The sequence below is a fragment of the Pyxicephalus adspersus genome, chromosome 2, assembly GCF_032062135.1.
Source record: "Pyxicephalus adspersus chromosome 2, UCB_Pads_2.0, whole genome shotgun sequence".
Lineage (NCBI taxonomy): Eukaryota > Metazoa > Chordata > Amphibia > Anura > Pyxicephalidae > Pyxicephalus > Pyxicephalus adspersus.
Window position 1 is genome coordinate 124609607 of NC_092859.1, and position 16886 is coordinate 124626492.

At 36.3% G+C, this 16886-nt stretch overlaps 1 protein-coding gene across 1 annotated transcript in view; it reads left to right on the forward strand.

Moving 5' to 3' along the window:
• Nucleotides 1-16886, forward strand: part of THSD4 (thrombospondin type 1 domain containing 4) — a gene marked incomplete in the record, with an annotated part of 385569 nt that overhangs the window by 71278 nt on the left and 297405 nt on the right. The window contains 1 exon segment of the mRNA XM_072402303.1: nucleotides 7908-8323. Within this exon segment, the coding sequence (XP_072258404.1) occupies nucleotides 7908-8323 (416 nt within the window).

The window sequence follows — 16886 nt, forward strand, 5'->3', positions numbered from 1 at the left end:
TCTTCTAATTGATCTCTCAATGTTTGTGTTATGCACGCAAGTGTGGACCCACTGTGCCACTGACTGGGTATGCTCCGGAGGGGCGTAACTAAGCCACTGCCTGGTCTTCACTAGAGCCTCTGATGGTGAGGAGAGGCTTGGGCCGCAGGGCAGCTGCCAAGTGCCACTCCAGAGCAACGCCCAGGTCAGTGTCAGCTGACCAGAGAGGTCAGGGTACTCGGTGCAAGCACCGAGGGGCTTGCGTGGCCAAGAGGGTGATGGCAATCAGACAAAGTTCCGAAACAAGATCCGAGGTCAGGGTCAGGCGGCAATCGGGCAAAGGTCCAAAAACGTAATCCGAGGTCAGGGTCAGGTGGCAAACAGGCAAAGTCAAAGGGTAAGTAAACAAGGTCCGGTACACAGAAAAGCAAACAGAGGAAACACCTTTGCACTAGGAGTTACACAGGGTAAAACCTTGAGATTGCTCAGGCAACTTCCTGTGGTAGGAGGTGCCTTTAAATATCTGCAGAGATCCAGCCATAGGCTGTAGAAACAGAGTGCGTGTATGTGTTACCTCATAGATTGAGAGACACACCCACCCCAGCTCAAACACCAGAGCAAGTCTCCAGCAGGGAGGAAACACTGGCATGGAACACAGGTAGTGGGGTTACTCTACGTGAAAGATAGGACCCGGCGCCCGTGCCTGCAATTAGGAGCAGCGGCGCCGGCACGCCTTGCAGGGCTAACAGTTTGCAGCTCTAATTGTATATTATCAAGATAATTTTCATGACCCTCCAAAACAGTCGTCACATCATCCAGTCTATCTTCCAAGACAGCAATGTGGCTTCCTTTTATGATATAGAGATAAGGGGAGGCATAAGTGTTCTGTAGTTCAGCAGGCGAGAACTCAAGCAGGCCGACAACACTTTTTGGTACTTCAGAGCAAAGTATACAATGTATTTGGCTTATCACAGAAAGTTAGGTACTAGCTAGATTTCTGGCAGAATCATTAAGTATTGTATACTTTTCTGATCCTTTTCTGATTTAGGGCAAAATGTGTATAAAGTACGCTGAAAATGTACTGCTCTTTTTGGTTATATCGTTTACTGTAGGCTTTGCCCATAAGTGTATAATACTAATACATGTAAAATTTGCCATTCTATATTTGCGAATTGTGTTTGGGAATGGCCAATGGTAGTATTCTGTTATTCTCATCTTTGTAGCAATGGAGGAAGGGAATTGAGTAAAAAGAACTTAGTGGCTGTGAAAATTAACAAGCTTAACACTTATGTTAAAATGCAGTTATAATATTTCTGTTTTCTTCCAAATCTGATGTTTTTATTCTTTCAATAGCTACTTGTTCTTACTTAACTGTGTAGTTTACTCTAGACTATACTATGCATTGACAGTAGTTGATTGCCTTGTTTGTTTCTAAGACATAGCACAAAATGTGTAATTTGTCATCTTCAGCATCTCATTAAGAGAGTTGAGGGTTAAGCTCTAAAAGAGGCAGTTTTAAATAATGAAAGTGGATCTATAAACCACCCAAAAAATGGTCTTAGTCTTAGAGGTGAGCTCAGAAGTAATATAGCCTTCTCTAAATTTTATCACAGCCAAAAATTGGTTCTTCTTTTCCATTTCTTAGTGTAAACTTGCAAAAGTTGTATGGCTTGGTAAATAGATGTATAATTTTACTAACAAACAATAGCTTGGTAGAAGCGTTCTATATCTCACATTTTTTCCTGCAGAATAAACAAAAATCCAGTGTAGCGGTGTTGTATATTTAGCAGAAAAGTTAAAATCTAAGTTTAGTGGCAGCGTGAATACCTACGTTAATTTGTCACAATGAAAGCATAAATGAGTAGGCAGGCCTCTACAATATACACTCTAATTAGGAATCTTAGAAGAAAACAGAAGTGTTTAATGTCACTGGAAAGGGAGCCTAGTACATTACCAGATTGATTTTCATCTCAATGACTGAATGACAAGACTGAATAGGCAGCCGGGAGCTACTGGTTGACACATCATTCATTCTCAACACTGGAGCTTTGTTTTCAGATCTGTCAATCCAAAATACCAATTTACACCAAAGTCCTCAGTCAGAACTCCCACAGATAGATAGCTGTAATGCATAAGCAATATACATTAGATTTTGGATGCAGCCAACACAGCAAAATAATGGAAAACAAAATATGCTGTTTTGGTATATGCAATTAAATGTGTACACACATCCTTTTATTTTCACCTGGTGATCTGGAAGTACATACTTCTTGTGGTAACTTGACAACAATTACTTACTGTACTGTTGCGATATTGGAGCCATATTGTCACATTAGGCTGCCCACTCCTTTAACTATAGATGTGGTTCAAATGTCCATCATATGGAGGGCTGCCCCTCTTCAGGACCCAAATCCCTCTGTCCTACATTCCTCCTCGGTTGTCCCTCTTTTAGGTCATATGTGTGGACCTGATAGCAGCCTCTTGTATAGCTGGTCAGGAGCGTGAGAAGAAGCAGCAGTTCAAAGAGTCAATTCATGTGCTAATAGAATAAAAAAAACAAAGATCATCACTGTACTGCTTCTTCTTGTCCAGTTATAGGCTAGATACAAAGTGGATTAAGTTATGCTGGCCATTAGACTATGGAGGTCTAACTGCAGAGAAAAGTACTGTGAATGAAATCTCTGGATAGCCAGTCACATCTGAAATACTTTTCTGCTTGTTGCTATCTGCAATTTTTAAATGAAGAGCTTAATTAAAAAATGTCTTCAATACATATTAATCACACAACATCACAACTTTTCTTGATTTAGATGTCAGGTATTTCAGGGCAACCCATAAAATCAAAACGTATGTCATTATAAAGCATATCAATTCTTTTCCATCAAAGGCATTATGAAAAAAAGTTTCTTTTGTATGACATAGAAATGAAAGCAGAGCTTTTTGAAGCTCTGGAAAGGTTTGCTTGAGTTTGGCACACACAGGACAAAGCCATGCTACAAATACCAAAACTCAGCAACTTCATTGTGTACTGAAAAGGTGAAGCAGGCATGACTCACATTTGCTGGTCACCTAACAATTACAACAGGTTGTATAACATCTGTATGGCGTTAGCTACATTATTCAGATGAAAGCTTTGTAAGGAACATAAACTGGTTTGTAAGCCGGCCTAGGTGTTTTTGATAGTTCCCTGGCTTGTCCTTCATGTATTTCATATAGAGTTTTGTCAAGTTTACTAAAAGTACTCTTAAATGAACAGGTCTGTGGAACATTCCCAAATGTGTATTACTAGCTTTTCTAGGCTCCTCTTTGCTGTTTTAGGTCTAGCTTTTACCTTTCCGTGGTACCATTTATCTAGTTACAGGGATAGACATGCAGCGGTTAATTAAATCCTTCCCTGTTTTGATATTTGTAAAAACACTTGAATGCAAAACAGAGGCTTTATCACATTCTTATGAGGATTAATATTTTATTAACTATGTATACTGCAATTGGGTATTTGAATTGCATGCTTGCTTTAATGATTATGTGAGAATAAATAAGTTGCTAGCAGCTCTGTCAGCACTTAGGATTTTGGCAGCATTTAATATATTTATGAAATAACCAACCAAGAAGATCATTTTTTTGGTTCTAAAGATAGTATTAAATAAAGAAAATATATATGTCAATCTCCTCACCATTCCTTTTCTTAGTTTGTGCTGTTGATATTTATATGTAGTATTAGTTTGATTTTGTTTGTTTTTTATTCTGTTCAAGCTTTATGCCTAACCCACTGCTGAATCTGACCATCATCCCTCTTTAGTTTAGTCACTTCTGTGTGTGTTGTGGCTTGTTAACAGTATTATCGCCATCATGCTGTTATTGCCCCCCTCTCTTCTTCAATTTGTCATCTTGGTAATGTTCCAGGTATCCAGTCTCAAGTTTTTGTAAGGTATACCAGATCAGTACAAGGACCTTATGTAGTGGGCAATGCTCCAAACAGGTCTTCCAATCTGATAACAGCATGATGTCCAAAAGGCTCACAAAGTTTCTAAATCAATACTTGGTTTCTAGACTTAGTTTTTTTCTGTAGAAGACCTGTGCTACACAAAAAAAGTTAAAGAAAACATGTTTTGGTAATACAACACAGCTTGTCATTGGCTTTTTTTGAAAAGCAAGTTGCCTTACTTACACGGTGATGCTTTGAAATAAGGTTTTAAATCTCCAACATCTCAGACAAGTATGCAAATTAGATATTTTGACATAAAGGGAAATTAATTTTCTATGTTTTTTTTAATGGCCTTAGGGGCATTAGTTTGTGAGCCCCTTTAAGGAACATATTTGACTTGTATATAGATTTGGTAAAGTTCTGCATAATGTCTGCACATTATAAATAGGATGCTTATAATAGTATACAGGAGTTTGTAAATTTCAACAGTAAATTCCTGTATTTGTTCTTTCCTCTTTCTTCTTCCTAGTTTTTGGATAATTGACTAGCTTTTTAGAAACCAAGAACAGTGGATTTGGGTACAAACTCATAAGATACATTTAAATGATTTTACAGGCACCACCATGAGCCCTCCTAGTCAGGGAGATATAGATCCACAAAGTGGAACACCTCTTTTGTACTGATGAAGTTAAAGAACCATGTCTGATGGAAAAAAAGATTCTGGACTTTTCTTCATTAAAAAAAAAAATCACCCCATTAAGGTCTTGCTTTTTCAGAGGGCTTTTCTAGATTATTTGGTCTTTTAAAGCTTGCACCAGAAAGTCATTGCCCAATCCATCCTGAAATTATTCCCACAGCTTCACAGTTAGTGACAACATATAATCCCTTCAAAACATGTGTTGCTCTTACTTTTCCCCTACTATACCTACTATAGAATATAATGTATAATGTGCTCGCTATAAATTATAGAAGAAACATTGAAATTTAACTGATAGAACAAAGTGAATTGTATAATGCTTGAAGAAATGATCTAAGGCACCAAGACATTATATATGCCTAATAACTTAAGTTAGACAATAAAGGGTATCACTTAAATTTGAAAAAAAAAAAATATATATATATATATATATACTTTTTTTTTCAAGCTCAAGTTAGAGGTTTCTTTTTTTGCCTAGGCATTAGGAATTTCATCATGGGTCTTCTCAGAAGATTACGCACAATACAGTCAGCTCACATTGGCTGACTTCAGAAGTGTGGGAACTGGGTTGCATTCAGCAAAAAAAAAATTAAAAGGAAAAAAAAAAGACCTAAAAGTGACGTGGCACAATGCCCAAACAGATCCACCCAGTGAAAAATGTTTTATTTTCATCACAATCCAATGATTCCATCACATGGCTTGAAACTCACGTTCCTGTTTGGAACCTTTTCTGCTTTACTATGAACTCTAAAGAAAATATCTGCCGGGCACTTAGAACAGCTCCATTAGTTACTGGATATTTACATGATTATTATTCGGTCATGTCTGTTTCAGATCTAAAAAAAGCTACAATCTGAGAAAACTGGCAGGATCGTGCATTCATCTGTAGAATTTCTGTGTCCTTGGAGCCGACAGTTTAACATACTGTTTCTATTACTGGTCTTGTTTTGGATTTCTGTCTCACACTTGTTGCATTCCCCAATGATGGCTGAGGGATGGAATTTGATTTATTTGTATAATATCCCAATAAATCAATGTTTAATTGAATCAAAGGCAAAAGTGCACGTGTTACTTCTGTTTTTCACTAAAATAATGTTTTAGTAGGTGCATTTTTGTTTAACCCTCACACCACCAAGCTCTGCTATTAGTATCTTCTTAAAGCATCAATCCACACTGCACATAAATATGTATAAATACAGAGGTTCTGACCTACCCCATTACTTCTTTTTCTTTTGGGTAAAGTGGAAAGTCTTAGAACCTCTTGATAGTTTCTTTTCAATTTTGAGGATTTCTCATGCTTTCTATAAGTGCTCAGACAAATATGAAGACATGTTGTTAATAGTGTAAGAAAAATTTAGAAAGTCTGTTTTTTTACTCCCTCTACCCTCTTGTTCCCCCATGACAACCCCAGGTCTCCTATTTCATATACAGGTGTCATAGGGACACTGCCAGGTCCCTTTTTTCATATATGGTTGTCCCACGGACAGAAAGTGAGATAAAATATCAAATTACATACGGAAATAAAATTTTATCAGTTGTCAGAGGTGTGGGAAGGCCAAGGGTTCCTTATTGCACTTATTTTGGTCCTGCCCCTTACTGTTTTTTATTTTTTTCTCCATGATTAGAGATATTTGTCAAAAATTGTCACACTGTCCCATCCCACCCTGCTTTCTTTTTGCTACACCAGATGGCTTAAAAGCTATGTTATTTGATGTTGAAACATTTGATAACAGTTGCAAAATCTTGTAGCTCAGTACTCTGGGAAATACCATCCCTGACGACTGTATGGAATGGCTAGGTATGTGGCTAGGAAAGGTAAATAACATCATACTTTTAGAGGATCTTACCACCAGTATACACAATCACAGTGAGAAATTTCTAAACATTTTGCCCTCATGGGTTGCTCTTTTTAGCTCTTCCAAATATGGAGGACCTTTGGATTCTTCTGCTGTTGACTCTTGAACGTGAATAGTGTCTAATATATTCTCAATATTTTTGGGTATGACTATGTAATTATACTTTTGTTGTGTGATAACATTTTCTCCCTATCCATTCTCTCTCCCTCTGTTTGTTTTTTATTAAATGGTGTGTTTTTTTTCCTATATAAAAATAAAGAATGTTTAAAAAAAAAAAATCCAATCAGAAGTGTTAAAAGTTCAAATCCAGTTGCCCAGTAGTTGCAATAAAACAAAACAAAAAAAAATGCTTTCCCTTTATCTGGTCTACCAAATATACTTTACTACATGTGAGCTCACAATGTAATGTGCATACCCTCTTGGGAGGCATCATCATGCCAGCTTGGACCAGCAGCATTGCTTCACATAAAAGTGCTCATCTAGCATTGTGTGAATACCACTGTGTGCTGGAAAAAGGACTGCCCACTGCCAGGTGGTTAAAGATAGAGAAACACCCACACTTCATACATGAAATGTAAATGCTAAAGAGGAACTTTGGAGCGGGGTAGAAAGGGCATTGTGGTGACAAGGTTGTCTATCACTCTAAAATCTTGTCTGTTGTCTGTCTTTAAATTTACAACCCTGGTATGTCAATGACACATGTATAATGTTTGGCAGTAATTTAATATACCAATTATTAAGAAGTTAAGCACCTTTACCTTGGACAGTGAAAACCGCAACATACAATGTGCCTATTAATGCCAAAGGCCCTGAATATGATTGCTAAACATCAGCAACTTTTCAGCATCAGTTAATTATTATACTTGTTTGTCTTTTTTTCCCCATTGTTGTATGAAGCTCTGGCCTCAATAGTTCACCTCTGATCCTTTTTTTTTTTTTTTTTTAAGGATGCTGGATTTTCCTCTTATCCTTACACCATTAGAACTATAGTTATTACAACAGTCAGTTAGCCTGTGCACAGGGTATTTTGTGCAGTTTTGTATTGCATACTAAAAGTTTTATTAAGAGACGTCCAGGATTTTAATATTTTGCACTGAAGCCCAAACCAGTTACACCTCTGGACACCTGTTTTGTAACTGTACAGGTGTTTTACTACAGCACTGTATCCAATTTAATATTACATCACATAACTACAAACTGTTTCCTTGTCAAAAAAAAAAAAATAGTAGCAATTTGTGTTTAGGTAAACCATTTTAGTTTAGAAATGTATTTGTAAAACAATGTTTAGGATGGATAATACTAGACAAATGTCATGTTTTCATTGGTTAACAAATATTTTTGGGACTATTTGGGATAAATTGTGAGCTGTATTTTCTTTTAGCTTAAAATAGAAATGAAAATATTTTAATTTTTATTTTCTCTCACTCTTTTCCTGGTTATATGTTTACAGGTTCCACAAAGGATAGAACAAAGTAGCACAACAGACAATATCAGTGCTGGGTCTGCTGGTGTTTGGGGTAACTGGGGACCTTGGTCAGCTTGCTCTAGAAGCTGCAGTGGTGGTGTTATGGAACAAACTAGACCCTGCCTACCTGCCAACTACCATGAAAGAAGCTTTCAGGGCCCAAGTCACCAGTATTCTGCTTCTGAAAGAACTTCCAGCAATCAAAATATTCTTGGCCATGAGACTGCATTGAACCCTTACTCTGGTCATGTTGTATCTGCCATTCGGACATCGGTTCCCCTACACAAAAATGGAGATATTTTATTCAGTCCTCCAGCTGTCAATGATCTTAATCATCTTAGAAGAGGAATATTACGAGGAAATCGACAGCCACAAGGGCAGGGCTTAAGATTTGATAGAAGGTATTTTGTTTTTATCTGTCCTTGTATAGTTACTTGTTTTTATTATTAGAAATATATGCATAATATTCATGATCTTCACCCTATAAAATGTGTAATTACCAAGTTCTGTGTAGTCATGGACTGAAATGGTGTGAACAGAAAAACTGTCCATCTGTAAAGTCGCCTCTGCTGAATAGTAGTCTGCCATGTTTGTGTGGACTGGCAGAGATAATTTATCAAATCATTTAGATTCAGTTTAGTACAGACTTTAAAATAAATCTTTGTAAACCTTGATAATTGATATATACAAACACATCTACAGTGTAATCGTGGATTAATTAGACATCTTTGAATAATTGGTTTCTACAGTTTAATAGCCAAATGACCAGCAAAAAATTATGAGCATTTTCTTTGGCTGCTTGAAGGAAAAATCCCTTCAATGCTAATGCTATTTTTTTTTAACCTTTTTTTTTTTTTTTTTTTTTTTTTCAAACATGGAAATTATATTTTAATTAATGCTGTCTATCCAAAAGAGAGAAAAGAAATGTGCTTGTAAAATCAACAAACAAAAAAAAAACATTTAAAACAAAACTTGTCTTAAAGTATAAAAGTTAACAATGCACAGTAATATTGGTTGCCGTACAACATGTCATTAAATGTGTCAGATTGTGCAAAGGTACCATACAATATGATGTATATACAAATCTTACTTTAGCCATCAGACTCTCTGTCTATGATATTTTCATTCAAACCATTTTTTGTTGTGATGCCATATGTTAGCATTCTCCATTGTTGAAACCCAAAATCTTTACACTTTTCAGACCATATTCATTCAGCTAGGTATTGCAGCACAAGAAATAAGGACAAGAATTGCTCATGTTAGGAAATGGCTATCTAGCATGTGAATATAGTCTTATATATAAAGTCAGGTAACTAATATTATATAACAAAAATGGGGTAAAATGGGTTTGCAAAAGAAGCCTTTAGGGCTGATAAAATAGTTATGTTGGCAGGATAAAATAACTTCCATGCATGCTCTGGAGTTGCATCATCCCAGCCCAGCCAATCAAACTGACTCAAGAAGCTGAAACTAGAAAAAGCCACATCATGAATTTTGTAACATTGTGAAAATCAAATTAAGTTCTCCATTCTAGCAATATCTATCTGTGAGTAAACAGGAAGGGTGTATCATGAATTTCATTGGGAGAAAGATTGTGAGCATGAACATTTTATAAACTAGCAAAAAAACAAAAACAAAATTCTGATTGAAGAGTCCCTTTTGAAAGTAGAAGAAATCTAAACACATTATCCAATTACTATTTGTCTCCCATTGCACTGCAGGTGGTCCTCCCTGAGTTAATTCGGCACAAAATATGGATGTGTCGGGTACCTGTACAGGAACAAGAGGGAGCAGCATTGGCAGCATATACTAAAAAGTATTAGGCGTGTTTATTACAAATAAATGAATACACAACACAGCAAAAAGCATATATACAGTGAAAATATACAGTGAAACTTTGTACAATGAACAGGAACCAGAAAACATAGGGCGGCCAGATCTAGCATGTGAAAACATAGCAGGCGGCCAGATCTAGCATGTGAAAACATAGCAGGCGGCCAGATCTAGCATGTGAAAACATAGCAAGCGGCCAGAGCACCAGCAGTGTTTCAGATACAAGGACTCAGATCCAATGCTAAGGCAAGCAAAGGGAGACATGTGAGGCCAGAATATATATATGACTCCTAAAAATGAGCCCCAGGTGTAAAATGGTTGCCGCCCCTCTACTGGTTGTCTGTGGAAGCACACCCAAGGTATGCTAAACCATGCAGCCAGCAGGTGACATAGGGAGCTGCAGTTTTCCTGACGAGATGCTGTTAGCAGCTCTTTTCTATAAGATAACAAGTTATCTGGCTTTTTATGTCTTTCGTGAAGGAATGCAAGGTTTTTGTTAATGCACATGTTTGGAACGGGTTACATAACTCTAATCTAGACACTATTTAGTCATTACCTCACACTAAAGACAGCTAAAGAATCTACAAGGGTTCACATTCAGTTTTTTCTTTTTTGTGGAAACCTATTGACAGATCTGTAAACTCCGCACAAACACCAGAAATCAAGCTCCAGGCAGATATAAAAGCCACCACTAAAACCAGTAATGGATATGTTAAAAATTTTGAAAAAGTTAAGCAAAGGTACCTTTTTTTTCTTAAAAGATTGTCTGTCTGTCACACTGGGTCTGATTTGTTAAAGCTCTCCAAGACTGGAGAGGATAGATTATCATGGCAGAACCTGGGTGATCCAGCAACTCTGAAATGGATCTGGTCAAAGACTTAAAACATTTGATAACTAATGGAAAATATTTTTTAAGAAATCTATTCCAGGTTTTTTCAATCACTCAGGTTCTCCTTCAATGGTTCACTCTTCTCCAGTCTTGGAGAGTTTAAGTACATCAGGGCCATTATCTCTTAGACTGGTATCCTAATGGTATAAGACAGAAGAGTGATACATCAATTTGCTGTTACACCTTTATAGTCTTGCCACTCCACATACCTCCTGTATGGTCCTTAAAGTGAAAAGAAAAAAAAAAACACTCAGCAGGCTGGCTGTTTATTAAATATACCTGTCTGTACGCAGTTTTCTGTAGAACGTACTGTGAGCTTCGTGCAGCTTGGAGTACATTCTTGACATACCCAGGTGCTGAAATGAATTAACTCCCGCACTTATGTGCAATGGGAATTATGCAATTATGGCCTCGACAATCACGGTTTTCAAAAGTCCCAAACTAAGAAAAGGAGGATAAAGATATTAGCACTGATGATAGAGTGAGGGAAGGGGATTTTACATTGCAAATGAGGTGCAAATGTCAAGGACCTCAATAAAATCTAGACAGAATGCCTTTGAAACATTCAATTTTGCATGTGTTGCAGTTCTTTAATGTCTTTAGATGCATTTTATTTAATCTTTTACTACCTTAAAACATACAATAACTAAGAATGTCACCAACATATCCTTAAATTCAACCTTTTTGTAAAATAGACTAAATCTAGATTAATTAGCTGTGGTCATATGTATAAGTAGATGCTGTGGCATAGCTTTTACAACCAAAGCTTGAGCAAAGTCATAGTTAAAGCGGACCTAAACCGAAAAATAAAAAAAATCACACCTTCAATTCGGCAGATCCCTTGATCAAGCTGGACCTTTTCTCAATGGGGTCCTGCACTGTCCTGGACTTCTCCTTTGTCCCGGTTTTCACCATTTTCAGACACCTTCTTCCTTCAGTCTACGTCACCCGATCTCACACTGCAGAGGTGCGAGATCGTGTGACGCAGCCTGCTGATCTTACTGCCCATGCGTGAGATTTTATTTTTAAAGCAGTTCTGTAGAGTGTTTTACATGACTGCTGTCTAATAGGCACAAATACTATCAGTAATTCACCTAGACACTGGGTAATAAATCCCCCTTACCTTCTCTTTAATGTAAGCAGAGAGAAAGCTTGTGCTGGTGGGTGTGGCCATTTATCAGTTAGCACAGATCACTAAAGTGTAAGAGCAGAAAACAGGGGAACAAAAGGTATTTTTTTTTTAATTTCTAACAAAATTAATTTTCTAACAAAATTAATCACAAACACATAGAGGGTACAGATTAATAAAGAAATGAAAAGTATGAAACATTAGTTTAGTTGTAAGCTGCCACTTTTCACAGTGTCATGGTGGAAAATCTGTTATCCTTAGCACATTATTCACAAATAGGTTCTCTCCATTCGCAAGCAGGGAAATGTTGGCAGTGTGCTGACATCATTGTGCTTTGCTTGTCATGATGTTAATGAATTATTTCAATTTTTGCTAATGGCCTAGGCAAAAAAAGGTGTATCCGTGCCTGCAAAGTCCCTATTTGAACCCAATCAGAATTTGGCATTGTTGATCCACTAGAGTGAACTGCATGCTTACACTAGCTCTAAGAACCTTAATCATAAAGTTCAAGTGGCAGCTGAGCTTTGTTACAATTCAGTGAATGTAACCCTGGCACGGTGCCTTTGAGCAAAGGGCCACCAAGCATAACATTTTGAATTCCAGTCAGAATAAAATAAATTAGCAATAGCAAACATTTATAAATGTAGACTGAACCTTTTTCTAAGTAGCTGTGTTAAATAAAACCAACCAGGGAGTTATATGCCATTCTATACTTTTCATGATAATTGCTGATCTGAGAAGGAGAAAAAAAAATGTATAGGGCGCAAGTTGCTGGCAGGTGCCAGAGGTACCTTTTTTAAAGCAGTTCCAAGCCTAAAACAAATGAAATATTTGTTAAAAGTATATAAATTCACACTCTGTTATAGCTAAGAGCATCTATTCATACCAAGAGGGTGTTGGCCGTTTATAATTTCTTCTGCTAGATATAAGACTTTTTTATGACCTGACTGCACCCTCACAAAGTGTAACTTTATGCCATGTTGGGGAAGTTTCACACCATTTATATCTGATATTTCCATTACCTGTTTGCTTTTAGGAAACTGTGTTTTCAGTGCCAAAACAGCTTGGCCTTACAAGAAAAGAGCTTATTATTGTGCTGTAGGCATGTGTGTATGTTGGTTGCTGTAAAATGCTGATGTAAATGTCCTTGCTCTTTATGCTCTAATAAACTAGAATGGGGAATATTTATTTCAAGAAAAGTTAAAGTTGTTTTGCTATGAAGATTGCAAATTAAAAAACTAGGGAGTATAATTTTGTTGGAATTTGCCTTTTCTAGTTCCCTTTCTTTTGTATTCTACTGCCTACACCATTGTTCTCCAAATTGGTCTTTAAATGCTTCTAAGGATTTTGATACATAAAATATGAATGCAGATATAGGCTATAGCACATCTGGGATCCAGGACAGAATATTATAATGTATGTAGCATCAAAATTTTTTTTAGTAATAATGATGACATTGAGTATATGGAAGATGGCTAGATTGCTCAACTTGCACGTTGTATATTCCCAAAAAAACTGTTTAACCTTCATGTTGTCTCTTCAAGCTAAAACCTTGATGTATCGTGTTATGAAAAAAGGTTGTTTTTTTTACAACCACTTATCTGATTCAAAAGTCTGATTGATTATATAAACTAATAGAGAAAGAAAGAGGAAGCAAAACAGCACAGGCTTCAAAGAAAGTAGATTTGTGGATACCACATCTGAAAAAGTTGGTTAAATCTGACAAACCTAAAAAAATGGCTTCCCTCCAACCCTATGCAATAATGCTGGTTGTTGATCCAATCACTCTTCCCCAGCAGTGTCACTTGGGAGAAAGTAAAATTAATGATGTGCCCCTCAATTCCCTAATATGAGTATTTTTTTGTGCAGATGAATGCAGCAATAAGGGAGTAAAGGCAACGTGAGTATGTGTTGGGTGGGTGCATATGAGTTAACCTGTGCTTTAAAAGATTACTGTAATTTTACCTAAAATACCTGATGGGCTTCCCATCAAATGAGAAATCAACTGAGCATGCATGGCCAACAGTAAAGATCTTCATAAATCATAGACAGGTAATTGGAACATATAGGAGGTCATGCTGTGAAAGGGGGGGGCTGCATTTTGAAGATAACCGTACTTACAGTACAGTTATCTTTTAAGCACAGTTATTTAAAAGCATTACCAGTTGAGTTTTTTGTTTTGTTTCTTTTTTTACAGTAGCACCAATTAATTATATTTTTGTGAATGAGTTAATGAATAAATGTTATTAATCCTATATTTGATGTATGCCTGGTTTTCCATATGCTTTGGACTTTAACCCATTGTTATGAGACATAACAATGAGGGTGCTGAAACTCCAAATAGTTCTACATTTATGTCTGCTTACTGCCATCACTGCCTTTAACTTTGAAAAACAAAACTGGTATTATTATTATTATGAACACTGAGAACAATGAATTGCTCAAGCCACTATCCTCTTCTGTAATGCATTATGTGAAAAAATAAAGTCTTTGTTCTCTAAATCATGATGATCTGATATGGTTAGGAGACAGTGGAAAATATTCATTCATATTTGGTTTAACCTTATTTATGTGTCCAGTAGATCACAAAAGATACTTATAAAATCTGTTTGTCATCATGATTTGTGAAATACAGTGTCAAGGTCTTGTTGATAAAGACCAATCTTTTGATTCTCCTTCTTTTCTAGAATTATAGTTATAAACACTGAGGTGGAATTTGTATGGGACATTTGCCAATCTTCAAAATATAATTTAGAACAATTGATCATGTTTTTTTTCTGCCATTGAATTGTGGTATTCAGCAATGTGTTTCTGATCTACAGTCTTTTTTCAAATTTGTATGTGGGTACAATAAAATGTTTAACTACTGTTTTGGGCAACTTCCATTTAATGGAAAAAATAGCATAGACACAATATTTGTAAATGTTTCCTTTTTTGGAAAATATGTGGATAGGTCTGTCTCCTTTTTCTAGCCCTTCAGATCTTAACGTAAACCTGTAGCCAGAACATTCAGGTATTTACATATATTTGCTTTAAAGGTGTGGCATTTTGCATATTTGTAACCTAATCCCCACTGTTGATGCCTTTAGTCCCCATCTCACCATTTATTCAGGTCCTTTTTAGTATCTCTAATCCATATTTTCTTTGGTATTCCTCTCTTTCTTATTTTCTGAAGGATCTTCCTTCAAAATAACTACTGAGACTCTTTTATGACGTGGCATTGCCTTCTATGTGTGCATGTAGGTGTAGATGCAGCCAGTTAGGGTATGTTTTACATTATTTTGATATGGAAATACAATATGTAAAGGAACCTGTGAAAATGAACCCCCTGTCTTCTTTTTCCCTGTTTATTCAATGTCCCTTTCTGTCCAATAGGAAAGCATGTCTCAAATTAGGAAGTTTAGTGGACTAACAGAGAGGCATAATCAGTCGTCAGTTCAATGAAAGCCAATACTTTGACCTTTATTTACTAAAGGAATAGAGCATTGATTCTTTTAAAGTGAATTTTCCTCTGCAGTGCATTTTCAACTATTTAGGTTAGTGGGCGGAAACAAAGAGAAAATTTGCAAAGATTACCCGATCACTTTTAAAGACTAATTTACAAATTGAGTTTGGTTAGATGATTTAATTCATTAGAACTTCATTCACTAAGATAAGAAAAATGTTCTTTTGCAAGGAGATAATTTACTAAATGAGGCAACATGTTGGTGTCTCTGCCTGAACCTACGATCCTAAAATATGGGGGACATGGTCCGCGGCCAAAGCCGTGGACCACCGGTGGCCGACCGCTGTCTTAAACCATTCAAACATGTATAAACATAACTTTGTTTTTTCATTGTATATTCTTTGCAAACTAAATGTTCACTTTGGTTCTCGTCGTACTGTTTTAGATAATTTAAAATCAGATAACATAAAATTCAGTCAACATGCTCTATTCTTATAATTTTAGTGTTTCCAAGAAAACCCTTTTATACTAGAACATGCTCAACATTTTTTAAAGGACTGTGTAATATTACCTCTTGTATGTTTTAACTTAAGTTAAGTGCATCATAGACAAGAAAAAAATGTCATGTTCTTTGGCGATGGAGTTTACCTGTTTCTGTTCATTAAAACTCCAGTGTGACTAAAACTTGAGTGTGACTCAATTTAATTTAAAGCAGAACTAGACTGCTTGCGGGTTATGGCAAACGTTGACCACCTGCAACAACTTTAGTAACACTTTAAAGTAGAATATAAACAGGTAGTGTAAGCTGTACCAGTAGTTAACAATATGATTATATATTACAGTTATGTCCATGTGGAAAGATAAATTATTATACGTGACTTCTGAGGAGCAGGTTGTGTACATTTGCTTATGAATTCCTTTATGCGTTCTCTAAGAAGCCTTATGTGGTTGCTTTGTAACCTTCATTTACCCCTGTGCTCTCTACTTTCCCATATGTGGTACAGTTATAATGTAAAATTTCCATCACACAGCAGCTAGTAAAATTCCATACTGCTACAAACATTTTAAATCTTTACAGTGCAGCTCCTTTTAAAAGATCACTAGCTACAACACTAGCTCCTTTGTGTTTTAATGCTAAAATTGGTCTGCAGAAGATGATAAAGATAAGTACCTTTTAATGATCTTTATTAAAACTGCAGCCCCAGTTCAGTACAAAAAAGCTATTTAATGACTTAGCAGTACTATGTGGAGTCTGGTAGTAGTAATATTGTTAAAGAGCTTAAAGGCAGTATGACCATGTAAACCATAACATTTTTGTGTCATTAATTGTAGTGCGGCCAATTTCTGTCTATTTATTGGGACCATAATAAATTGTTAGCCTGTAAATTTATGTAGTTAAACATGTTATATTGCCATGATGTAAATAATGCAATCAAATCAATGTTTTAGAATTTTTGTTGTAGATATGATTTATTACGTATGTATATGGGGCAGCCATATGTGCTTAATATATTTCTAGGCTCATTTTCCTTCTTTGCAGTGCCGATCAATGTTCATGCCCTACTGCTTCCTTTTACCAGCGCATTGAAAACAAATGCGTCATTTGGCCCATATCTTGTTGTTGGGATGGGAGAAAGGATGTTTATGGGTGCCATTCTTTAGGGTTCT